This window comes from Condylura cristata, unplaced genomic scaffold (assembly GCF_000260355.1).
Source record: "Condylura cristata isolate star-nosed mole 26May11 unplaced genomic scaffold, ConCri1.0 scaffold00003, whole genome shotgun sequence".
Classification (NCBI taxonomy): Eukaryota; Metazoa; Chordata; class Mammalia; order Eulipotyphla; family Talpidae; genus Condylura; species Condylura cristata.
Window position 1 is genome coordinate 10,181,109 of NW_004567104.1, and position 26,108 is coordinate 10,207,216.

Sequence of the window (26,108 nt, forward strand, 5' to 3'; positions counted from 1 at the left end):
CCATGTTTATTGCTGCTTTATTTACAATTGGAAAAACATGGAAGCAGCCCAAATGCCCAAAAGTAGATGACTGGATTAGAAAGATGTGGTACAGAAGGTTTCTTTAATTGGACGTGCCACTGTAAAGATAGGTTGGTATTGAGACTTTCTTTGGTATTAGAAACAGGGGGCCAGGAACGCCTGGGTTTTATAGCAGAGGGTAGAAGCTATCTAATCCTACCCTATATCTTAAGACTGCCAAGAAACAATGACAAATAGGCATAAAGTAACACTGCTAATTGGATTTGACCTCTCAAACCCCACTACTGAAAAAACTAAACTTCACTTGGTTGCATCATTTCATGCATAAATAGCATCAGCCTTAGGCAGGTTCTGAGAATCTCCATCTTCCCTGTCCAGTGTCCCCAGACCTGTGTCATTATTTACTGTATTCTGGCCTCATGGAAGGACCTAGAGACAGAAGGGTCCTAACAGGAGGACTTAAAGTCAGGTTTCTCCAGCCTTATTGGGTGATAAAAGAGATATCAGTTTGCCTCTTAGTGCTTGTCTGTGCGATCCGTACTTTCTAGGGATCTACCTTTCACTACCTTAGCAGAGGAGATAGGAAAGAAGATAGAGCCATAATCTGTGCTAATAAAACTTCAGTAAGTGCTGTGGAACTCTGCTTGAGAGGGAGAGAGGGAAGGGTAGAGGTGGGTATGGAGAGCTTCTTCACACCTTCATGCTTTCTTCTCACACCTGAGTATAAATGATCACTCCACTTATCCACACCACAATTTTGAAGAAACATTAACTATTATGAAATTAGCTTGTATAATATCAATCTGAGAAAAGTAGCCCTTTCCTCATGTACTAGTAGAATATACAGTTTATTAGAAATAAAACTTGTAATACATCTCAGTACTCTGAGATTTGACCTCTCCAAGATTGAAATGATATCATGATAGTGTCAATGGAATTATCCTAATTAATTTTGTTATAGAAGACTCTGTTTCCTTCATCAGGACAAACTATTGGCCTTTGGGTTTTGTACTTTTATTTGCACAGGAATTGAGTAATTGCCTCATAAAACAGCATGATGGTACTATTAACACTGAATTATAAGACCTGTTATTATAGAATGTGCTTCCCTAGTTGGGACAAGACTTCATTGTTGGGTGCATAAAATAATTACTTTCTCCAAATGGGGTTATAATGAACAGTGTAAAATTTTACCTTTTTAAAATAAAAAAGTTTACAATCTCTTGAGTGACTTTCATGTATCATTTTATACTTTCAGGAAAAGGATTCTTTTTTGTGAGATTGGGGAAAAGGGAGGTATGGTTAATGTTCAGAATAGAGGTATTTTAAGAATGAGAAGAATGTTTCCTTTCTATCACCACTATCTGAAACTAATTTGATACAACCATGGAAGGATCACTGTTTTGACTTCCTGGAATATTGAGAATTAAAGGATGCATTGACCAAATACCCATGAATTTGAAATTTAGCAAACATTTTTTATGAATGGTAAGAAATTCAACTATGAATTCTATGGCAGTTTGTTTCAGAGAGAACTAAAAACAGTGTGAATGTGTGTATTTATTTATCCTTCTTTCTTCTCCTGTTAAAATTTTTGTCCCATAAATTTTAGGCCCAATTGAAGGATGTGCAATTACTTTTTAAAGAACAAGTTTAGAATTTGAAATAAGAATTTACTCTTTGCCTGCTGTCGTATTGAAAAACTAGATGCTGGTAGCAAGTAACATTAATGAATGAAATTGGCTTACTGTTTTGAGTAGTTGCATGAATTTATTCTCTGAAAACAAGGTCTGCCTTTCAGCCCTTCCCTGTGCAGGGAGCCATGGGTATTGTCTGAGTTACACAGAAGCTCAAGATCTGCACTAGTAATAAAGATGCAAATGTGAAACCAGTTAAATCCATTTCCAGGAAATGATGGTAGCAAGATAATTGGAACACATTATCACATTGACAGCAGTTAGTGATTGCTGACAATTGCAGCAGTATAGGTTAACCATTAAATTTACTTGCTTGGATTAACTGCTTACTCGAAGTATAACAATATTTTGATACTGCTTTTTATAGACCATCCTCTTTGTTTTTATATTCCATAATTACCTTAGAGAACATTATAGAATTTTTTTGTACATGTGTACAAAAACATGACCTCATTTTTTCTTCAGAAAGATCATTGGAGGGAGGGTAGTTACCATTTTTCATATGCCTATCAAAAATTTATAACATAAGTTCAGGCACAGGAAACACAGTCTTTGGTCACCTACTTCATACCATTTCCTTGCCTTTGTTTTCCTCTTCCTCAGAGCCTCACCCAATAATACAGCATTCTGATGAGAATAATTTGAGTTTCATCTGATCTCACGATGATGCACTTGAATTTCTGATGTGTTACATGAAAGGTAATTTTTAAAACAAATGGTGATTCTCTTACAGGAAGCCGGTTGAGGGAAATTATCCATGAATGTACGTCACAATGATGATGACCGACCAAATCCCTCTGGAACTGCCGCCATTGCTGAACGGAGAGGTGGCCATGATGCCTCACCTGGTGAATGGAGATGCAGCTCAGCAGGTTGGTATAGGAAAAGGGAATTTTAAGTTTAAATGGGAAACAATTATTAATTTTGAGTGTCGTAGGTCTGATTTTGGACATTAGTAGCTCTAGAGATGTTTTTGTTGTAGAATTACTAAATCAGGAATTGTGTTTTTTATGAACAGTAAATATTTTTTTTTAATTTATTTTATACCAGTTTATTTTACATTTTTACATTGTTTTTTTCCCATCTCAATTGTAGTCCCTGTGGGTTTCCCATCACCAAGTCACCTGTGTGCCATCACCATAATCCTGTGCATTTCCCTCCCCACCCCCCCTTTTTTCCTGACTCCACCCCCACAGAATGTCTCTGGTATATGGCTTGAACAGTAAATCTTAACATCATCCAGTTAGTATTCTTCTTGAAGCACCAAAAGTCTGATTCTTGAAATGAATCATTGTGAAAATATGTACAAGTCTTTGGATTAAAGTGATTATTTACTTGTGTCTTATATTGTGCTTCACTGATTTGCCTGGCAGGTCAGAGGATGGGGCTTAGAGGGTGGTCAGGTTTTGATTTCACTCAGGAGTAGGGGTGAACTGGAGAGGGTGGTGACTCAACTTGACAAGAGGAACAGGTCCCTGTGAACCCACTTTTGGAGGAGTTCTCCCAAATATAGAATGTGATACTTGAAAATTAGGGTACTTGTTTTCTGTAAAACTCCTTGGTCCCGAATTACTTAACATTACATCTGAACTGGTTCATGTAGCACTTCAGAGAAAATTTAAATGATAAGCAAAAACTTTGAAAATCAGAGATGAGACTATTGTCTTTAATAACTAGATTTTTTTTTTGACTCTAAAAATTGGGTTTGCTCAGTCCTTAACTAAGTTGTATTTTTTTTTTCTGCAAGAAACATAAGTCTTTGTTTTATAAAAAGTAGAATAGGAAGCAATTGAGTGAAAAAGACTTACCCACAATATATAATTAACGATAAGTTGATCAATCACTTATATTATTGTATTATGTAAGTGTATTGCATGTTATATATACATTGGGTATATAATAGTAGCAGATAATACAATGATACTTATAACACTGTATTCATCAAAGTACATTAATTACATTGAACATACCTTACTTTGATCTTACTTTGCTACTTAATAATTCATTTTTATTACTTTGTTCTGCATTATTAGATTGTGAACCTCTTAAGACAAAGAACATCTAATAGGTGCTCAGTAGATGTCACTTGAATGAGTTTCCATCTCTTCTTGGTAATGCAGATATATTTCTTTCTTGACTCCTCAAAACTCTCTTAGGAATTATTTCCAGCAAGTGACTATAAATTTTTGTTGTTTATTTTAGAAATATAAAGAACTGTTCCTGTTCCTCTATCTACCCAACAAAACAAAACTCCCTTACTTGACTGTACTTTTTCTTCTAGCTACCATCTCCTCTCTGTGTTCCCCTTTACAGCAGTACTTTTCCAAATTGAGCCTGTTTCCTTCCTTTTACTCCCCTTCACCTCCAGTATTTATTCCCCTTCACCTTTCTCCTGTGTCTTCTCACCTTCTTCTTGAGTCTGTCAGCAACTCCTATTGGCTTTATCTCAGGAGCATTTCCTGAAAACATGCTTTGCCATGTCCAGTTTAGTTTTGCTCCCTACTGAACTCTAGGTTAATACCTTACCGGACTAGAACAATAAAAACTTCCTGCTTTTACTCGTGCCCCGCCTGAAAACATTTGCCACATAGCAGGCTGCTGAGTGACCGTCTAAAATCATAACCTGAACCTGAATCACATCACTGCCCTGACTAAAGCTGTCTGTCCTGTTACACCTGGAATACAACCCAGGTGCAGCTCCAAGGGCCATGAGCCTTACATAGTGAAGTTAGTCCTGATTAACTTCATCATTCTACCACTGCTCTGCCCCAACCTCTCATTGGAAGGTTTCACCTTGACCCATGTGAATGGTCAGCTGTGGTGTTTGGACCCTCCCTCTTTTTGCTCATTAAAAAGTTAAGAAAGGAGAAAGGATAAGGTAGTCAGATGTGACTTAACTGTGGAAAGCATCTCTTCTCCCACATGTAGTCCCTAATTCTCATTTGCATATGTACCTCAGACCTGAGACCACCTGTCCACGTTCTTATATCCCATTTTGTGTTTTGATGATTTCTCTCATTTCTAGAATTCATTTTGCAAAGAATGACCTTTTGGAGTTAATGAACTAGTTATGTAGAGCCTTTAGTTATAGAATTTTCTTTCAGGTTTCTCTTCAGAAGCAAACTTATTTGCACCTGGAAATGACTAGGGTGTCTTGTGGCCTCTTTCTGTCTTCACTCTAGAAGAACCAAATAATGTTGGCTAATAAATCACATTTTAATTTCATCTGGGAAGCTTTTTGTACAGTAAGAAAGGGATATCTGTTAATATGTCTGTTTTATCAAGCCAGTAGCCTTTCTTCTAGGGATATGTATCTATTCTTAGATGTTCTGGTTAGTAAATATTGAGCTAGAAACAGTGACCTCTTATAGATTATGTAGGCTAAGTAATTGATTGGCATTAATCCTAAATTTCCCATAAGGGGCACAATTGTTAAGTGTGTCTGAGCTGTCCCTCCTGGCAGGACCAACCCAGCATTTATCCTGCCTTGATGGTGCCTCTCTGTGGCTCAGCCCGGGCAGGGCCCTATGTGCTGACTTTTCCTTTCTCTTTCTGCTCTACGAGATCCTATCCTGTGTATTCCTATTCTCTTCAAGCCTTTGTTATTTCCTTTGGGCCCTAATATATAGTACCAACTTAACTAAGTGTTATAGAGTCCTCTGGACATATGTGTATACATCTGGACTTAAGGTAGAAGGGGAAGCAAAACCAAAAAATGATAAATACCAGACAGTAGGTAAGACAAACAAGCAACAGAGATTCACCAGAAGTAACAGGGAGCAAAGGTGAGGATCCCAGACAGTATCCAGGAACCTGGGACTGCACGCGTTTTGAGTGCTTTTCCATGGTTCCCTTTGGCTGCTGCTCCCTCTGAAGAGCCTATATGGTGTGATGCTCAGGTGGGTCTATGTTACAGGATCAGAAAATGACCCATGGTCATGTTTTTTGAGGCTTTTACTGCACTTTCAAAGGCAACACCTTTGCATCTTAATATTCACATTTGGGAGCCACTGAGTTGACTTCAGTGATGGACATTTCTGACATTGTGCAACAGACTCTTGGGAAAAAGATGTTTTTACCCTCTTCTCACATTTTACTTTTGTTAGGAGCTGTGTGCTGGCTATGTGGCGCTGGCCCTTCATCACTGTTAGCAGTGTGTGTATGGAGAAGCTTACGTTGTGTTTACAGTGTTCTTGATATTTTGCAGCTGTGCAAAGGACATTCTAACTATTTCTGTATATGCAAAAGAACTACCACAGTTATGAGAAAAGTCTTCAGTCCCCACCCTCCTCCTTCTCCTCTTCCCAATTTCTGTCCTGATGGTTTCTGGATTTAATTAGGGCTTGTTCTTGGCAAGATTCTCTGCTCTGTTCTGGCTCTCTAAATAAGAGATGCTGTTAATTTTCGTTATCCCAAGTCACGTTAATTTTGAAAGCTCAGTTTGTCATTGTAGATACGTAGCAGGGAAAAGATGACTCTTAAAATAAAACCCATCCTAATTATGAATGAATATTTAAAAGATATATGCTCCATATGAAATGAATAAACACAGCGTGTACAGAAGCAAGAGCTTTACTTATTTAACAGCTTTATTGAGATCGATATACATAGGCCATATATTTCTTGTATTTAAATCGTACAGGTCAATGAAATTGAATATGTTCACAGAATTGTACAGTTATAATGAATTAATTTTAGCATATTTGTTTCCTTGAAAGGAAACCCAAGAACAGTCATCCCCTTTCTTTTCTCCGCTTATTCCTGGACAATCACCCACTAATCTACATTTTGTTTTTGTAGATAATTTATTCTGGGTACTTCCCATAATAAAACCTTTTTGGTTTTGTTTGTTTGTTTGTGTGTCTTGACTTCTTTGAATTAACATACTGTGTTCAAAATTTGTTAATGTTATTTGTATGTGCACTTCATACCTTCTTTATTGCCAAATTTTCCACTGTTTGCATATAAACACTGCATTTTGTCTGTTTACCAGTTAATGGACATTTGGATTATTTGTACTCTTTGATTGATAATTAATAGTTTTATGAACAATTGTGTGCAAGTTTTTTCTGTGGATGTAAATTTACATCCATACATCCAAGATACATCCAGGATGTATCTTGGAGGTGAAATTGAACAGCTTTATTTTGAGCTCTTGTTTTCTAAATGAAATATCTCTGCTTCCCTCATTAAACTTTCTTCTACCTCTGAATTGATCAAAATAGCTAAATACAATTTGCTTGTAATACTATGCCTCCCTGTATAGTATTCTTGAGTTATAAAAACCAAGGTTTGGGCCTTGGTTTTTATATATAAAATTTGTCTCTCCTGCCCACTCAGGTTTTATAAATTATAGTGCATGCCCTTCAGTAATAAGGAAATTGATGCCTATGTTTACTTTTTCAGGACCTAATGTTATATTAACTGTTTGTGTCACAGACTTTTGTCACATCTCAAGAGATTTAAAACTGTAGTAGCTAGTTTTGAGTATGCAAGGACACATGTCAATTCGACTTCTAGTATTCTATTGTTTTAAAATTTTAATATATTGAGCAAGAATTACAAGAACTGCTAGTTAAAATAGACAAGCATTAGGTGAAGAACACAAGTGTTAATTTAGTTTACTAGGTTGCTAATATAACCTGTGATACTAGTAAACCTATGTGAAGGTAGTATGCCATTTATATTTTAATATTCTTAGTTAATCTTCTCATGTATGTGTTCATGAGGTGATCACTCAGCTAGGGATATAGTTAGATGTTTCTTTGTGCACTATCATTACCATGTACAGGTCACCTAGCAAACTTTTAAAAATATATTATTAATTTTCTTATTTTCCCATAGTATATTTATCTCTCACATTATTTTTCTTATAAGTGCCAGAATATCAATTACTAATGAGTGTACTTAATGCTTTTTCTTTCAGTAAGTAGATCTCCTTAAGTCTAAAATTTGTCTCTCCTGCCCACTCAGGAGTGTGTTAATGAGCTTGACCTGGGAAACAGGAGGTTATGTGCAGCTCACTGGGCTTTGCTTATTTCTGTTGGTTGGCATTAACATGTCAGTTCACTGAGAGTGAGGTTTTTTTCTCCTTTTGTTTTCGTCTGTTAGAAAGCCATGCTTCCCCAGACAGACTACATTGCCAGAGTTTTCCTGGAGCGTTCTTCAGAGTACACATTTCAGAAAGCATAGTGAGCATATTTAAACGTCCCCTGTTCAGAGGGTGCTTGTTGTTGGCATGTCTGCTGCATCAGATGTGCTCTGCCCCCTCTCTAGTGACCTTTCTGTTTCTCTCTGGTGGCCTTCTTCTCATGTTTTTTTCACATCCTCTCACCATACAGTTTTATTCTTACTTACCTACTGGTAGTCACCATGTTAAGGGAACCTGAAAAGAGTTTCATAACTAGTACAGTGGGTTCAAATGATTAAACAGCTTTTGGGAAGTTTTCCCAGGAAAAAAGGAGGATTTTCAAACGAGAATGGGACTGGCAGTAAAATAGAGCCTATGATTATTTTGCCAAATGACATCCTATAGCAACTCCTTTTATGATAGCATATTATTTAGGGGCTGGGGTTTCAAGTAGAAAATAAAGAATTAGGCTAGTCATATTTGGATTTGAGAAATCAGGTACTGAGAAACTGTGTTAGGTAAGAACCTTTAGCATCAAGCTGTATGAGAAATATTCAACTCATGCAGATGTTTAAATAAAATTGTTACTGTAGACCTGTGTTTTCTCCACTTCTCAAACTTAAAAAGGTCTCAGCTGTCACAAGATACTGTCAGCCTCTTACTTGAAAGTTACAGTAGAAAGGAGGGGTGAGAGGTAGGATTTATGACTGAATTAAGAAGTCACTGAATAATAGATTTGTTCACTTTAATAAGCATTTCTCAAATGTCTTCTAGGCCAGCATGTTAATAGGTGCTGGTGACACAGACAAATAAAGCGCTGCTCTTGTGCAAAGGAACAAGAAGTCCAGTTGGGTAACAAAATGTGGTTTAATCTGAAAACATAAAGACTGTGTATACCTATGTGTGGAGTTACAGAAGTCCTTGTATTGCTGAATGTAATGCACTCTGGGAGCAGAAAGGGGGGGTGGAGCAGAGAGTGTGATAGGCAGGCTGGCAACAGACCTTGCTAGACGAAGGGGAGGCTGAGCCTGAACAGAGATGTCACCAGTAGTGAAGTCTCGGGCAGTATTCAGGCTTTGAATATCATATAGTCATTTTTGTTTATAAAATGAGATTACTTTGTAAGAATTGTATATTCAGTGGGGAGCTAATATTAGAGACACCCCAAACAAACTGTAGGTGTATATTCTAGGATCTCTTCTCTGAGACCGGTGATCCATTCAGTCTGGCATCTATCACTGGCCCCTTGACTTCTGTTCTTAGAATTAATGTCTCTGCAGAGGTGCACTCCTGAGCACCTCTCCACCACAGTCATTTGCTAGCATTCGAGGCAGTCATCCTGCTTCTGAAAGCCTCCTTTTAACTGTAATAAAAAGTGTGAATATATCGAGAGATGTGTTCTGATTTTAAAATCCTTTCGACCTCAGGTTTGCTAATTTTGTTCACTATGGAGTCTTTGGAAAAGGTATAGCCTATGCATGATCTCTATCTCATGAACAAAAATGTTGATATCTTATTATCAGACAGTGTTGTTATATGTGTCACCCACAATAATTATGATATGTGGTATATAATTATGACAGCGCTGAGCTGTCTGGGTTGAGAGAGACTTCTGAATTTAATTAGCCAAAGACAATGATAATAAGATACACGATGAAGTCAGTATCATTCAAATGGTAGAAATTGAGCTGCCTTCAAAAGGGAGAGGATTAGAAAAAATGCTGGCATGGTAAGGGTAAGCTGTGAAATAATGACAGTCTTAAACTGTATGCTTTTATTATGATGATTTTCAACTTATTGCAAGGTTTAGTTGAACTGTAAACTCCTGGCAAACAGGGATCATGTCCTTTTGTTCATGGGGTTCCTGACTCTGATGTAGCATTCAGCAAGTCTTTCAGGATTGGGTGAAGCATGAAAGAAATGAACGCATTTAATTCATCTAAACCAGGACTTAAAACTGGCAACTTATTATTTTTTTTTTTAAGATTTATTTAGGCCCTCGCTGGTGGTGCAGCGGGTTAAAGTGCAGCACTAACGAGCTAAGTCACCTCCGCATGAGTTCGATCTCCACCTGCCTGGAGGAGATCCACTTGGTGAGGTAGATCTCTCCTGACCCGCGCACTGCTCCCCTCAGCAGTGTACTTCGTCAGTCGCCCTGTTCTGCTCCCAACTCTGTCTATGGTGAATCCTCTCGCCCTCTGCATCTCTGGCCTGTACCCCAGTTCTGTATGAATAAATAAATTAAAAAAAGATTTATTTATTTATGCACACAAGAACTGGGTACAGGCCAGAGGTATGTGGGGTGAGAGAACTCTCCAGAGACAGAGTGGGGAACAGAAAGGCAGAGTGACTTAAATATACTGCTGAGGGGAACAGCAGGCGAGATCAGAGAGGTCTGCTGCCTCAATGTGCACCTCCTTGGACAGGGATCGAACTTGTGCTGCAGTGGTGGTGGATAGCTTCATAGTGCTGCACTCTAACCCCTTGAGCCACCAAGGAGGCCCCCTCAAAAACTGGATAACTTATGACATTTGCCATACAGGCATTTCTTAACCTGCAAGTTAGTAATTGGTTGGCAATATTTAAAAAATAGAAAGATTTATTCATATTCTGGATTTTTCTGTTTAAATGGAAAATTGGAAGATCTGATAACACTATAGACTGCTCATCCACTGGTCAACAATTGACTGACAGAAAGCAGCAGCTGCTGTTTTAGGTGCGGTATGCTGGCCTGTCTTCTTCACTCAGTTTCCACATTTCCTGAACTCGGGTCACCTGAACTTGGGACCTGGAAATTGTTCTCTTTCTTACCTTTGAAATTTTATCATTGTACTCATGCATATTGAATTTTAAATATAGCAAAATTTTTTAAAGATTTTTTTCACATGTAATATATTGATGAAGTGGTTTTAGTTTCTTAGTTTTCTGCTTGCATTCTAACCTATAAAATTAGCTGTTTTGGATACTCATTTCATTTGCCTTTCTAGAAGGGTTTTGGTTGTATGCTTTAGAAGTTAGGATGTGTGTGTATGTATTTCCCTTTGCTTTTCAATGAATAGTATTTGAATCCCTAGTAAGTGTCACCTGAGTGCTCACCAAAACATAGAAAGGGCAGAAAGAAAAAGTCCCTGCCTTGGCTGTATGATTTATAGTTTAGTTAGGGGATGTTATGGGTGTCACTTCTCCAGAGATGTAGATATTTGATATTTGGTTTATAATCTTTTTTTTTTTTAAGATTTATTTATTTATACCTACAGAACTTGGGTACAGGCCAGAGGTGCAGGGGCAGTGAGAGGATTCACCAGAGACAGAGTGGGGAGCAGAACAGACCGGCTGATGAAGTACACTGCTGAGGGGAGCAGTGGGCTGGTTAGGAGAGGTCTGCTGCGCCATGTGGGTCATCTCCGGGGCAGGGATCGAACTCATGCTGAAGTGACTTTAGCTTCTTAGTGCTGAGCTTTAACCTACTGTGCCACCAGGGAGGGCCCTATAATCTTTTTTTCTTTTTAAAATTTATTTATTTATGCATATAGAACTTGGATACAGGCTGGAGGTTGGCGGGGGAGTTGGGAGGGTGAAAGAATTCACCAGAGAAAGAGTGGGGAGCAGAACAGGCAGACCAACTGAAATGCACTGCTGAGGGGAGCAGTGGGTGTCTGCCACACCATGTGTGTCACCTCTCTGGCTGGAGATCCAACTAGTGCTGCAGTAGCTGCGATAGCTTCATAGTGCTGTATTTTAACTTGTTGGGCTACCAGGGAGGGCCCGATTTATAATCTTTTATAGTATTGAAGAATTGGGTTGCCCTTCTGTATTTGTTGAAATAGAATTTTTTTTAAGTAGCATTTTCTTGGTATGACCTAGATGAGGCATTTGTATTTGTCATTTCTCTTTTAACGCTCTATGTAAATGATAAATTTGATGATTTTCAACCTCTGATTTGCTTTTAAAATGCATATTTGTCATTTTAAATGTGCCCTACATGTTATATACATTACATTCTAAATATGACCATAGTGAGTAAGCTGCACCAAATTAGGGATATTAGCCTCTAAGTCCCTGAGTAAATGCAAATAAATAGCCTGCCTAGGAGCCTATGACAGAAGCACAGCAGTATTGTTTTTAGGTTATTTTGGGCTTAACCACCTTTATTTATCATATTACCTAGATTACATTGCTTTCCTTATTTAAATGAGGATTGTCCAGAACTAGGTGCCTCTCAGTAATTTCCTGGGCAACTCTGTTGTTAGAATAAATTGAGCTGGACTGGGGTGGGCTGCCAGAATCATTGTGACACATTAGTGTTCATGCCTACTTTGGGATTACTTGTCTGCCTTGGGCCTTTTTCCTTAACAGGTGACCATCAGATCCGATCAGCTCATTGCTGAGAGGGAGTGTGTTTTATGGACAGCAGGTGTGTGTAGCATGATCATTAACCAGAATAACCTGGCCCTGCCTCTCCCGGATTTACACTTCACTGCCCATTCTAGCTCCTTGCGGGACAATAGGTGTGCATCTGAATAAAATGGATATGCATGCTTACAAAATTATTTTGCCAAAGGCTTCTGCTTTGTAAATAATTGGACTGTTAGGTAGAGACAACTGGAGTTAACAGGTCTGGTGTTGGGGCCAGGTTAACTAGAGAGTATTTATTTACATTAAGAAAGTTGATATTAGAGTTCCAGTCTTAAATATTCCAAAAAGGGAAACCAATTCTTGGGAGCCAGACCTTAGAGTTGGAGAGAAATACATTTTGTTGTTATCCAGTTATGTTGCACAGCATCCTGTAAATTTTAGGAGGGATGTGAAAATACTGTTTTCGAAGTGGCTAGAAAAATTCATCACTGGAGCGTGTTACTACCTCTGATTGATTGATTTGTCTTTATGTTGTAGTGTTGAGTAGCTGATCTACCTGTGGGAAGAACCATGACACACTGAACCATGTTCTGTGGTTAGTGACCTTGATGATGTTTTTAGGTTTTAACCTATTTAAGACCAGTAGGTTTTACTATTAAATTTTTTTGGTGTGTGCATTTATAGCATGGGTCCATTTAAGGCTTATCTTAATTCATTCATCACCTTGGCCTAAAAGCCTTAGAGAATGGCTGTTTCTTTATAATTTATTTGATAACTTCACTCATGATATGTATGATGAAATAGGAATTTAGTATCAATTACCAAGGAATGGCATCCGTACTTTCCTTTTCAGGGTTTTGCGGGTATGTCATATCGTTGGCTTTGTAGATACCGTTTATCAATAGTGTCTGTTTTAAAGACTTAGGAAATCATTAAGGGTGACTTGGGTGCTAGAGGATTTTATTTTAAACTTTAATAATAGAAGTATTTTATTTTGAAAGATTTTTTACTTTAATGTTTTGCACCCAGTTTCCTTTTCAGAGTGTCTGCTATATCAGTTTTAAAGTAGTTTTCTTAGGGATAGTGATGGAAATTTTCCCCTTTTTGTTGATTGCCTTTCCACACCATGCTACTCCAGGGTGATTCGGAAGTTTGAAGAGATCCCATTAAGGAAATGTGAAGAGAGATATCACACCAGGTGTATGCTCTAGCTCTGGAGGGGGACAGTGGCTCATTTCCTAATAATTATTCTAAAACTAAGAAAGAAAGGTAGGATAAAAGATTCTGGGGGTCCTCCCTGGTGGCACAATGGGTTGGGACGCAGCACTGTAAGCTGGCTGCCGCCACTTCAGTGCCAGTTTGATCCCCGACACCAGAGGTAACCCACATGGTGCAGCAGACCTCTTCTGACCAGCCTGCTACTCCCCTCAGCAAGGTACTTCATGGATTTGCCTGTTCTGTTCCCCACTCTGTCTCTGGTGTATCCTCTCACTGCCTCTGTGCCTCTGGCTTATACTTCTGTATGCATAAATAAATAAATCTTTAAAAAAAATATTCGGGAAGGTCTACTCTTAAGTGATTCATTGTATAAAAGATGTATCAAAGCCAGATTTAAATATATATATAGTTTATTTTTATATCATTTTGTGCCTTTTTCCATCTTTCCATCTCAGTTGTAATCCCCGTGGGCTTCCCATCACACGTGTACCATCACCATAGTCCAGTGCACTCCCCCCATCCCCCATTTTTGATCCCATTCCTCACTCATCCCCCTTAAAATGTCTCTGTCTCTGGTATATAGTTGTTCGTTATTATTATTTTCTCCCCTGGTCCTTTATACTCCTGCAAAGTCAGATTTTTAACATTGAAGGGTTGCCCCAAGTATCTTAAATTTTTGACATTTGTTTCAAACTCACTGTTAGTTGAGTGATTATTCATGAACAGTAAGTGAAATAGAAACAGTGACCTTTACTTTATATTCTCATTTCTCTGTTTCCTCTGTGGTGAAGGTAATGAATAGTAACTATTTGAGGCTTTACAAGGTGTTAAGAATCCTGCTATGTATGTATATACATTGTTATATTCAGTGATCCTACATCCCATGGGGGCAAACAATTTTTAGACAGAACCAGGGGAGAGAAAGATCAAGTACTTACAACTTAGAATTGGCATTTGAATCCAGTCATGTCCTATTTACAGGAAGGGTAGAGTTGTTGAATTAGGCATGTCTCTGGTGTCTTGTTCAGGTAATGGGACTAGGTTTTGCACTCTACTAAAATTATCAAGTTCCCAAAGAAGAGTATTGCTGTTTGTTATCAATAGTGATCTTCACATCAACTTCCTGGAGGTGGCAGTGATTTTGACTTTGGAGCTTCTGAAAACTGTAGAACAAACAGAGGTGGTGGTTCCTGTGGTCTGGAGGCACGTATGGGTTTGTAGGAGTTGGAAGTGAAGCCATCTGAAACCCAGTCACTAGCGAGCAGCTCAATTTTTTCCATAGAGAGTGGTTATCTCCCTGAGATTAGAAGTTTGGGTTACAACTCCCCTGGGTGTCAGCAGGGGAATGGTGGACATCAAAGAAAGTAGCAAGGGTCCCTGGAATCTCAGCCTGAGAGTTAGGAGAGGCTCTGTCTTCATTTTCTCCCAAACCTCACCTTCCACTTCCATTTAGAAGTTACTGGCGGCCCTCCCTGGTGGCGCAGTGGGTTAAAGCACGACACTAAGAATCAAAAAAGCTACTTCCGCATGAGTTCGATCCCCGCCTGCCCCGAGGTGACCACATGGTGTGGCAGACCTCTCCTGACCCGCCCGCTGCTCCCCTCAGCAGTGTACTTCGTCGATCTGCCTGTTCTGCACCCCACTCTGTCTCTGGTGAAGACTCTTACCACCCCTGCACCTCTGGGCTGTACCCTAGTTCTGTATGTATAAATAAATAAATCTTTAAAAAAAAAAAGTTACTGGCATCCTAGTAGAAGAGTTTTGTGTCTTAAGAAATCTGGATACTTTCATGACTTGAACCTATTAGATTGGTTTTTATTCTGAATTTATAATTATTTTTCTTAAGTAATGCCAGAATAAAAAAGAAATCCTAAGTTTATCCTAAAAGGGGAAAGAAAATGGCCACTTTGCTATATGAGTCTTTTATAAATCTTGTACCTCTGCTTATTCCTCGCTCTGGGGGATGACAGGATTAAGTGTCACTCAGCGTTGGTACCATGAGCTGTGATAGTGTGCCCTTTGGGGCTAGCAAGTTCCACATTGTCTTTGTTTTGGATTGATGAAGGGCTGCTTGGACTTTGACTCTCCTCAAGATGTTAATTATATGTTTCAAAATCATGTGTTCTGTTAAAAATCACTTACGCAGAGCCTTGGAAGAGAACTAGAGGCAGGGAGTTGCTTCAGGGGTGCAGAATATTGTTTTGGAGGCCTTGGGAAATAAATCTTAAGAGTTAGTTCATCTACCACCAAGACATATTTAGTCAGTGTATATAAACAAAAGAAGTCACAATGTGCCTGGACGTTATTTGTCCCAGATGGAGTTTAAACTTGGCTCATTATACTGCACTGATGTCATGGTGCATAAACTGGCTCTGAATTAGAGACGTGCATTGAATCTGCTGTGTGCTTGAATGTGCTAAGGGCATGTGAGGAAGAGGGGAGGGGCAAGCTGGAAAATCTTTGTCACATTTTTCCTATGCTGTCTGCAGAGACTGTTGTCAGTCCTGAATTTGGACTTGGTGCAGAATGAGGGAAGAATTGGAATAGTCTTTCATTTGTGCAAGTCGGTATGCGTTTGTACTCATGGACGTCATTCTTCGAGACTGAGAGAATAATGTGCTGGGCTCTCCAACAGTTTCTTACAATGCTCTAGTACTAAAATCTGGAAAGGAAAGTCTTAACATATTACATTTTTTTTTTTGAAGAGCATTTTTTGTCTGTTTGCCTTGATATTTTAGATCTGGACTGTTGTTTTAAACTTTGTAGTGGTCTTAAGTACCCAACTGTGTAATTCTGTTTTCCAGGAGTGTATGGTTGATAATCTCTCAAACTAGTTACTTAAGTGTTTAAAAAGGCAAATGCCCTCTGCTCTGTAGAGGATCTGGCTGAAAGTAATTCTCCCTGTGTGCTTCAGGAAGGCAGTTTATGAGTCAGAAAAGGGTCCTCCGTTGAAATTCTGAGTGCTTAATAGGAAATTTTCAAGTACTGTGTACTGTTACTTTATTACTTTTTATTGCAGACTTTTGTTAACAATAATCTTAATTAGAAGCATTTCAAGTTAATTCAAGCCACTTTGTGGATGTGAGGGCTTAGATTTCAGAACTTCTGTGTGTGGATTCCACAGTCACTATCGTTGCTGGGACCCACGGAAGCTGGACAGACATTGGAATGTGGAGGAGTTTGGGAGGTGAGCTTTCAAGGAAGCCAGAATGTTTCCCAAGCAGAAAATCTGGTCAGAGGTGAGAATTGGCTGTTTTTAGATTTTATTGAGAATGTGAAATGTGGTAGATTTGGTCAGATTTTTAAAGACAGTCCGTAGAGGCCACAGTGATGACTGAGAGACATCACTGGTAAAAATTTGAAGAAAAAGAAATATTAGTAAGTCTGGGCACATGTTATGTGTAAGCTTTTTACCTGGGCCAAGCTAGGTGTGTTTTATTCTTTATAGCACACGTAAGGGACATGTATTCTCTTTTCAGATATGTGACTTAAGGATAAGACAGATTAGTAAATTCCCTGATGGCAGAGTAGAAGACAACTATAACTTCTTGGATATACTCTTCTCACTGTGAATTTTGGGATTCTTAGTTGATTTTTAAAATATTAGCTCAAGATTAGCAGACAGTGGTTTAACCTCACAATATTTACTCAATGATGTTACTTAAATAGTAACTGTCTAAAATATAATATAGCAGGAAAAAGAAATTTGAACATGTGGAAATGTATTGTTAACTGCTTTTTTAAATGTTCAGAGTATTTAAGATTCATCTTTGAAATTAAAGATTGAGTTATAGATGATATTTTTTCATATCTATAATTCTGAGTATTTTTTTTTTATTTTTTTAAAAGATTTATTTATTTTGTGCATACAGAACTGGGGTACAGGCCAGAGACTCAGGGGTGGCGAACGACTTCACCAGAGACAGAGTGGGGAGCAGAACAGGCAGATCAACAAAGTACACTGCTGAGGGGAGCAGTGGGTGGGTCAGGAGAGGTCTGCCACACCATGTGGTCACCTCCGGGGCAAGCGGGAATCGAACTCATTCAGAAGTGGTTTCAGTTTCTTAGTGCAGTGCTTTAACCCGCTGCGCCACCAGGGAGGGCCTAATTCTGAGTATTTAAGGTTTAAAACCTTTTTGTGTATGCACAATATGATAAAAGGCAGCTGACTTCAAGAAATGAAAAAATGAATTAATTAGTCTGAAATTATTTAGGAGTACAAAAGTAGGTGTTTGGGGGATATGATTAACTTTGGACCGTTGAGAAACACAACTTCCTTTTCATTCATAATTTTAATTTCCCAGTAATTTCATCAGTCTTCTTTCCCTTTAGTCAGCATACCAATGCAAAATGTAGTAGTTGGATAAACATCATTTTCTATTGTTACAGGACAACCCCATTGTGAATTTGGTTGCCTGACTGTGGGTCCTCACCCATGCGCTTAAAGGACTTATAAGATTCAACTGCAGGCACACACAAAAAGGTTAATAATGGGTTTATTTACAAGAGACAGGGAAATGAATAATTCAGGGAAAAAGAGAGAGATAAGTTGGTGAATGCTTCCTACCAGTTACTCTGACTTGCAACCCCAGTAGCAGGCTGAGAGCCAGTGAAAAGCCAAGAGACAAGCCAGAAGACCCTCAAAGGCCCCCACATGTCTGGCTCTTAACTCCATCCTCAGGTCCCAGCAGGTATCCCTTTGGTGATGACGGGACTTGTAGTTCCAGTGTTTGCGGTGGAGGTAGAGTCCACAAAACCTGTAACTGTAATGTTTATTTGGGACATCCTTTTCCCCTAACACTGTGGCTGCTTGGTGAGTTGACTGGAAGTAAGGGAAGGAAGTACTACATTGGCTGCTAAATAATTTTAGGGTTAACATTTTAGAGCAGAAGCCAACAAATTAAAGAGAAGAAACAAGAGACAGAAAGTCTAAGAGGAAGAGCATAAGAGAAGAGCACACGTTGATACCCAGCAATGACAACTGTTTAGAAGTGACAAATAGCAGATCAGAAGTAGAGAACAGAATTGGAGAGTGACAGGAAGTGGGAAAATATGAATAGTGATGGCTCACAGGGCCATTCACATTACTACACCTTGTAATTTTAGAAACCTCCATGTTGTTAGGGATTAAAGCAGAACTCATCAGCTACAAACCCTTCAATCTGAATAGTGAATCATTTTTAAAAGGCTAACTTATGAGTTAGTTTTTGAAAAGTGTGTGTGTGTGCGTGCACGTGTGTGTGTAGGAATACTGGGGTGTAGGCCAGAGGTGTGGGGGGTGAGATTCATTAGAGACAAGAGTGGGGAGCAGAACAGGCCGATTTACAGAAACACACTGCAAGGGGAGCAGAAGGCAAGACAGGAGAGGTCTGCTGTGCCCTATGTGGGTTATCTCCTCGTCTGGGGATTAAACTCAAGGTGATAGCCTTGAGACTTAACCTTTAAGCCACCAGGGAGGCCCCTAATTTTTGAAAAATCCTTCATTAGAACAACATAATCCTGGAATTATATCACAGATGAATGTTTTGTTAATCTTTCCTGGTGTTCAGAGGTCATTCTTCCATGATGAGTTTCTCACAGCTATGAGAGTTACCTGATAATGTCCACTTTACTGCTCAGAGGATAAAGCCCACCTTTTCTGAGGTGTCCTTGGCCTGCCTCTGGGTTCTCATCTTTTCCCGATATCAAATGCTTATGTCACTATAGCCACAGAGGAATTCTAAACTCATAATATCATTCACATACTTGCCTGTGTGTTGTTCTTTTGCTTATCCACTTGGAGTTACTCCTCCTCTTTTAGATGTCACTCCCAACTATAACTTTTCCCGATTTCTCAATGGTTTCTTCAGTTTCCATAGTGCTTAATAGTAAATGATCGTTGTATTGCACTTAATTGCATTTTCTACTCTAGCACCAACACATAAATGAGTAGATTTCATTTTTCTCCTCGGAATCATCAGTGTTTAATAAAGAGTAATTGCTTAGCAAATGTTTGTTGAGTAATCAAGGTTTCAATAGTTGCATTAAGTATACAAATAACTTCAATATAATTAAAATTCATTGTGGGGAACTGAATAGGTGATAAGGAGGGAATGTCCTCCTCTCTCTCCTGCAACATCCTTCCCAAATCCTTGAATGTTACATATTTGTATTCATTCTGATTTTTTTATTACAAAAGTTGATTTTTACATCATTTTGTACATTTTTTTTCCATCTCAATTATAATCCCCGTGGATTTCCCATCACCAAGTCACCCGTGTGCCATCACCATAATCCTGTGCATTTCCCTCCCCCCACCCCGTTTTTGATCCCATTCCCCACTCCACCCCCCACAAAATGTCTCTGGTGTATGGTTGTTCATTATTTTTGTTATTTTCCACCTGGTCCATTATACTCCTGCTATGAGTGACACCATCCAGTATTTTTCTTTCTCTTTCTGGCTTATCTCACTAAGCATGATCTTTTCCAGTTCCATCCAAGTTGCTGCAAAAGACATGTGTTTCTCTTTTTTGGTTGCTGAGTAATATTCCATTGTATATATGTACCACATCTTTTTTATCCAGTCATCTACTTTTGGGCATTTGGGTTGCTTGTATTCATTCTGATTTTATGAAAGCGGGTACTAAATATCAAGTAATAGTGGTATCAATTTTGAACAACTAGTATATGTAAAATTAATAAAGAAAAGATAGATCTAGATATATATACAAAATACTTTTGACTTTCCATCAGCTAGCAGGATGGGGACATTCTTCATGGGTGCATTATTTCTTGATTATGCCTCAAGGGGAAGAACAGTGCTAAAAGAAGGACATGACCAGCAATGAAACAGGTTTTTTAAATACTGGAATATTGGCAATATAGGCAGTTAATATCTTTCTTCACTGACCTTGAGAGTCTAGCAGATTTATTTATATAGGTTCATTCACACCTTTCTGGAGACATGTGACATTAATTACTCCATTAATTAGTGTTGTGTCTCAGCGATAAACAGACATGAGGGGAGCTGGATTTAAATGCCGGTAGACATTCTGTACTCAATGTGGACAGCACATTCAGAGTAAGGTGGAAAGTTGTGAGGGCTGCAGATTCTCCATCATTGTGGCCAGAGCTCAGCCTGAGGCCAGGCAGCTACACTGGCAGAATTGAGAGGTAAAGGGGGTCATGCCTCACCTGCTGGGCATTTTGACTAGGATGAACCCTGCAGTGGTGCTGACAGGGGCCCAATTTAGTTCTCAGTTTCCATGATTTTCAAATTTCAACATTATGAAAGTGTATTTTCTAAAATGAAAAGAATATTTAAATAAATATAAAAGTGCTCCAAATGCACAAGGGTATGTGGCAACTGTTACTCATAGCTAGAGAAACCTATACTTTAGCTTACATAGAATTTTCGTCTTTTATGTTCTTGGTTTTTATCTTGCAGGTCCTGAAGTTGAAGCTTTAGACTTAGGCATTTGTGGCTCTTTTTAAAAGAGTCTTTTAACCTAGCTTGGGTCATCTATATTACATTTTACATTTTTTCCATCTAAATTAATGCTATATTCTTTGCAAGCAACAGATCTGTTTGTCTGTCTGTCTGTCTATCTATCCATCTACTTATTTATTTTTGGTAATAGGATCTCTATTCTAGTCAGTGTGCGATCAGAGGGAATAGAAATGTACAACTTCTTTCAAGCTGTCATTGTACCTTTTTCAATAGCTTTCACCAGTATCTGAGTGTTGTGTTTAAATGATTCTTCCACCCTACTCTTCCCATACAAGTTCCATTTGTCAGCCTGCATGGGCAGAACCTTATATTACCTAAGGCTTCATTTCTAATTCCTAGAGGAATGCCTGACCCATTCTGGGAACTCCCCGATAGCTGCTGAACTGGACTGAAATGTAGTAGTAGCCCCTCTAAGAACACTTCATGAAATGCAATTATTGAACTTTGAATGTATTTTCAGCAGACACTAGAAATATTTCAGTGCATAAAAATGTCTTTCTTGGTTCTTCTGATTTTCATTAATCTATTCCAGTCTTTTTTGAATTTTGGAAAGTTTGGAACTTAAAATACAGTTTTTATTATTTTTGTTATGTCTACTGTTGAGTCATGAGAAATAACATCTAGTCTTTGTTATAATGTTATTTATAACAAAACAAAAATTTGTATTTAATGTTCTTTTCATGGGTTCATTGTAGGAGTTGAGAGAAATTCACATTATTGAGTGGGGCTCTATGACATTGTAGCTCAATCAGCATAAAAATTGTTAGCTAAGAGATTCCTTATTACCTAACTACCATTTTGGACAAGAGGGGTTCTGCCTGAGGGAGTGAGAAAATGCATTTAGTCCGAGAGCTGTTTGCAGTTTGAGCTCATTTACCCTGAAGGAGTCTGATGGATAATCATAAATGTTGCTTCTAAGTGAGAAGCATTCATTTATACGTGAAACATCTAGGAATAGGGCACACTTCACATGGCAAGTGGAGAAATCTCCAAATATGAAATGGGACCTCCTCTCCCAGCAGTTTGTCTCTGTTGTCTGGGCATTAGATTTAACTTGCAGGAATGCTACAAATATAACATGTCAATTTCAGCTATTACTGTTGTCTCAGCAGATGTTCCTGCGATGGATGCATTCCTGCCAGTGATTGTTTAGTGAGGTGGCTGGTAACTTTTAATTTGAGGCATAAATTATAAATGTGCCTCCAGGAGTGGTCTTATATACCACTGGTCTTCTAGTTAATCAATCACCTCAAATTTAAATAGCAAAATTTGCTTCAGTTTCCTCTTCTAATGAGTTAGAAACAGATTTAGATTTACATCTTGAAGGGAAGATCTGTTACACCTGTTTCAATTGTTTTGTTGGTAAATCTCTCCCATGATGTTGTGTGTACACCTAATAACTGTAATTCCTACCTATGTTTCTTACTGTTTCTTTACATTTTGGAATCACAGTCACTTATTTTTTGTTAAGTCTTGATAACTACCTTCTGGTTGTCTCAGGCTGTTTGGTCCATGTAGCTCTAACAGATTTGAAACAGATCTGATGAAGCAATAGTAGCCTCAAGTATGCCTTTTTGATTAACATGTTTCTATTTTCACATCTCTAGGACAAAAAAAAAAAAAAGTCAGTGGTTAAAATTTTTCTCTCCCCCCTCCTCCCTGCAACACCGAGAATGAAGCATGAATTGGTTTAATGCTGACTTTGGAAAAACATAAAATGAAATGTGTAGTGACTAAAAAAATGGTGGAGTGTGTATTTAAGAGAGTATGTAACTGATATATCTGTGTTGTGGGGGAGGGAGGAAAGACACACAGACACACACACAGATTTTGAAAAACTGACTTGTCTGCTACAAAAGGTTAAGTGCCAGAGAGCCTGCCACGGCGTGACTCATGGTCCTCAAGATGTGTGATGCAAGCCTGAGGCCGCCATCTCATTCATGTCTGTAGTCAGGGACAGATTACTGGGTTGGCGTGTGTCAGAATTTTATTTTTACCTTTCTTTTATTGACAGTGAAAACAGCAAGGCAGTCAGTCTCCTTCAGTATGATTAAATGCTTTCTTTTAAAACACCTTCATACCAAGATGAACACATATTGCTCACTGACTTTTGCTCTTGTGAAAAAAATATTATATTGGAACACAGGAGCTTTGATTGGTTTCTGAGGTAACTTGTTAGATTATAATCTGGTTGCCATAGTAACTCAACAGCAGGCAAAATTACAGGAACTAAACACTTGAAAAGAAGAAGGATGCTTGAAAGCCCTATCTTCTTATCTTTTCCCCTGGAGAAGTGGACTTGTTCCTTCTGCCCCCACTTCACTCCCTGCCCTTGCTACCCTCACCCTCCCTTTCCCCCCAACCTCTTCTCCCTCCTCCCTCCCCCCAAAAAGAGGGAAGCACTATGGATTTTGGCCATTCTCATTCTCTGAATTGTGGTGGTGTCAATCACCACTAATGAGCCATTACATAGACTTTTCATGCATATGATAAATAGATATCGTGACAATTTGGAAGGCACCCTAGGTCAGAAATCCTTCATCCCTGGGACCTGTTCTTAATACTGGAGACTTGCATTTTCAGAGACAGCCAAGGACACTTTATAATTTTGAGTGTGGTGGAAGAGGAAGAGGGTAGATGAATTTGGAATTGTTGGAGAATATCTTGGCTACAGTTTGGAGTCTGTTTCACACACACACCCTCCCCCCACCACCAATTAATTCTTCAGGTATATATTGGCCTGTCCATAGAGGTCTAAGTATAAAACAGATGGTTTCTGCTCAATTACAGTGATGTCAGAATTAGTCTTAGAGTTTTCAGAAATGACATCAATACTTTACTGTAACATTTTTGTTTTTCATTGTAGTGGAGCAATGTTATACATTATGTAGAATAAAGTTAAAACTTTTCATTTTGGGAGTGACTTTAAGATCTCAACTTGAGGCAAGCAATTGAAAGGTTTTAATCACTCTATAAAGATTTGAAGGGATTTCCTTCTGAGTTCTTAAAATGGCCTGATGTATTTACATTGGTGAGACTTTGAATACTGAAGGCCAAAAGATTATTGACATAGTTACTGTGCAGGATAGTAAACTGCCTTGAAATAACTAATAATTGAACATAAGGAGAAGCACCAGGGAGGTAATGTGTACTGCTTTTACCTGGATGATAGTGCCTTCTCCAGTAAATGTACTTCCTAATTAAAAAAAAAAAAAAGTTAAAATCACAGTACTGTCTCATAATGAATTATTAGAAGAAACTACGTACATGGATAGTAAATGTCTAGATTTTAAAGATGAAATGACTTTGATCGTGATAGTTTTCCAAAACCTAAATTATTATGCACAGACTGTCATATTTTTTTAAGATTACATCTTTTGAAAACTTAATTTCTAAGTTAAAATAATTGTATGCAATGTTTTTCTGCATTTCAGGTTTTTATTCATTCAGTAAAAATAACTACTGAGCTCTTAATTCTATGCCAGGCACAATTTGAGCACTGTTAGAGAGAGCATAGATTAAAAAAGCAAAGACAGACACTAAAACAATTGCTTAATTAGTAATTGCAATTATAAACTATAGGAAGAAGTAGAATTGTATTTTTTTTTCCTTGATAACATACTGCAAGACCCCTCTTTCTTGAGAGTCAAATGCCACTTTCAATCTGATAAGATGAATATGCTTTAGCTGGTGGGGGAATAAGATAGGTGAGAGGCAAAGAACAGCATTGTACAGAAAAGCTTTACAGACAGCAGTAAGCATGAAGGCTCAAGACAGAGGTTTGTGCTGATGGCATCATTTAAATTGTATTTAGATTTAATTTAGTGTATTTTTCCTTTTATTATCTAAAGGAGAAACTGTATTAAATGAGAATTAAAACTGACTTTTGGAAGAATGTTACCTTGCCACTGTCATGCAGTGAGTGAGTGGTGTTTTAGAAACTGTCTTCTAAAATTAAATGTTTATGTTACTCTAACAAAAATACTAGCATTTAGGAATAGATTTTAAAATTTGAGTGTTTGCTGGAACCTGTTTATACTATTTTTATTTATTTTATATTGTCTGTTGCTATTTCCAGATTCCATACACAGGTGCATTGGAGAACAGTGTGGAACAGGGTTAGGGCAGATTCTCATTTCTCAATGTAATTTCCCTTTATAAGCATAGCATCTGGTTTTTCCTCCTTCTAAATCTGTGAAAGAAATTAAGGAATTGTGCAAAAGAAAAAAATTGAGATTTAAAAAAAAATTTATGTAGCATTATAGCAACACAGGAAAATTCATTTAGTTGAATTCAAATGCATATACTTTGTCCCTCCTTCTGCCCTGCCTCCCTCCTCCAATTTAAACTAGGTCTAAGACAGAGCCTAAGAAATTTTGTGGTTACACAAGAGGTATGTACCATGTACTTCCTGTCTAGTACATAAATTTAGGCAAGAAGGGAAATCCCAGATGTTCTAGTATTAAATTGAAATTAATGTGTTATTTTGGCAGGTTATTCTCGTTCAAGTTAATCCAGGTGAGACTTTTACAATTAGAGCAGAGGATGGAACACTTCAGTGCATTCAAGGTAAGGAAGTGTTTTGTAAGTCTTTTAATTAATGGAATTTGATGTTATTTATGATTTTAAGAAAGTAAAATTTTCCTGTGTTTGTGCATGTGATTTTATAAAAGAAAAGTATGTCTTGTTTTTTGGTCATTTCCCCCTCCTTTGTGTCAGATAGGAGCTTTTTAATGCCTATGTAGGCCCGTGACCTAAGTTTAGTACTTCTCGTATTCTGTTAATTTTTAAGTGATTTAATTTAACATGGGAAAGCTTGCAGTGTCTTCATACATTATGGAATTTGGTGGCCCTGAAAAATGCAGAGATCTTAAAGTGACCCTGAAGTTCCAATTAAGACCAGCAAGTACTTTTTCTAATTAGAGAAAACATTTTATATATAGTGATAGTATTTGCAGTGAGATCTATATTAAGCATCTACTGGATATTTATTGCTGAGTAATAAATTTCTGATTTGATCACTTAAGGGAAGGGCAAATTTGTTAATTTCTTGTTTGTGTGTAACAATGCCTTTTCTCTATAGTTCACTTTGGAGAGAGATGACTTTGGTACTCTGAGCTAGATGGGTTAGTGTGTAAGTAGATCCATTCAGGTCTGTCGTTATTGTGTTGGAAGGAACTATTTGTGGTGGTTCTTT

General features: G+C 38.1%; 1 protein-coding gene across 2 annotated transcripts in view; it reads left to right on the top strand.

Annotated features, from left to right (window-relative positions):
• The window catches only part of FNDC3B (fibronectin type III domain containing 3B), a 332,590-nt gene that overhangs the window by 71,154 nt on the left and 235,328 nt on the right, over positions 1 to 26,108 (top strand). For both annotated transcript variants that reach the window (XM_004674965.1, XM_012732895.1), the window contains exons 2-3: positions 2,452 to 2,590; positions 25,405 to 25,480. In XM_004674965.1, coding sequence (XP_004675022.1) covers positions 2,480 to 2,590; positions 25,405 to 25,480 — 187 coding nt within the window. In that variant the 5' untranslated portion in view covers positions 2,452 to 2,479. The remainder of the gene's footprint in view (positions 1 to 2,451; positions 2,591 to 25,404; positions 25,481 to 26,108) is intronic.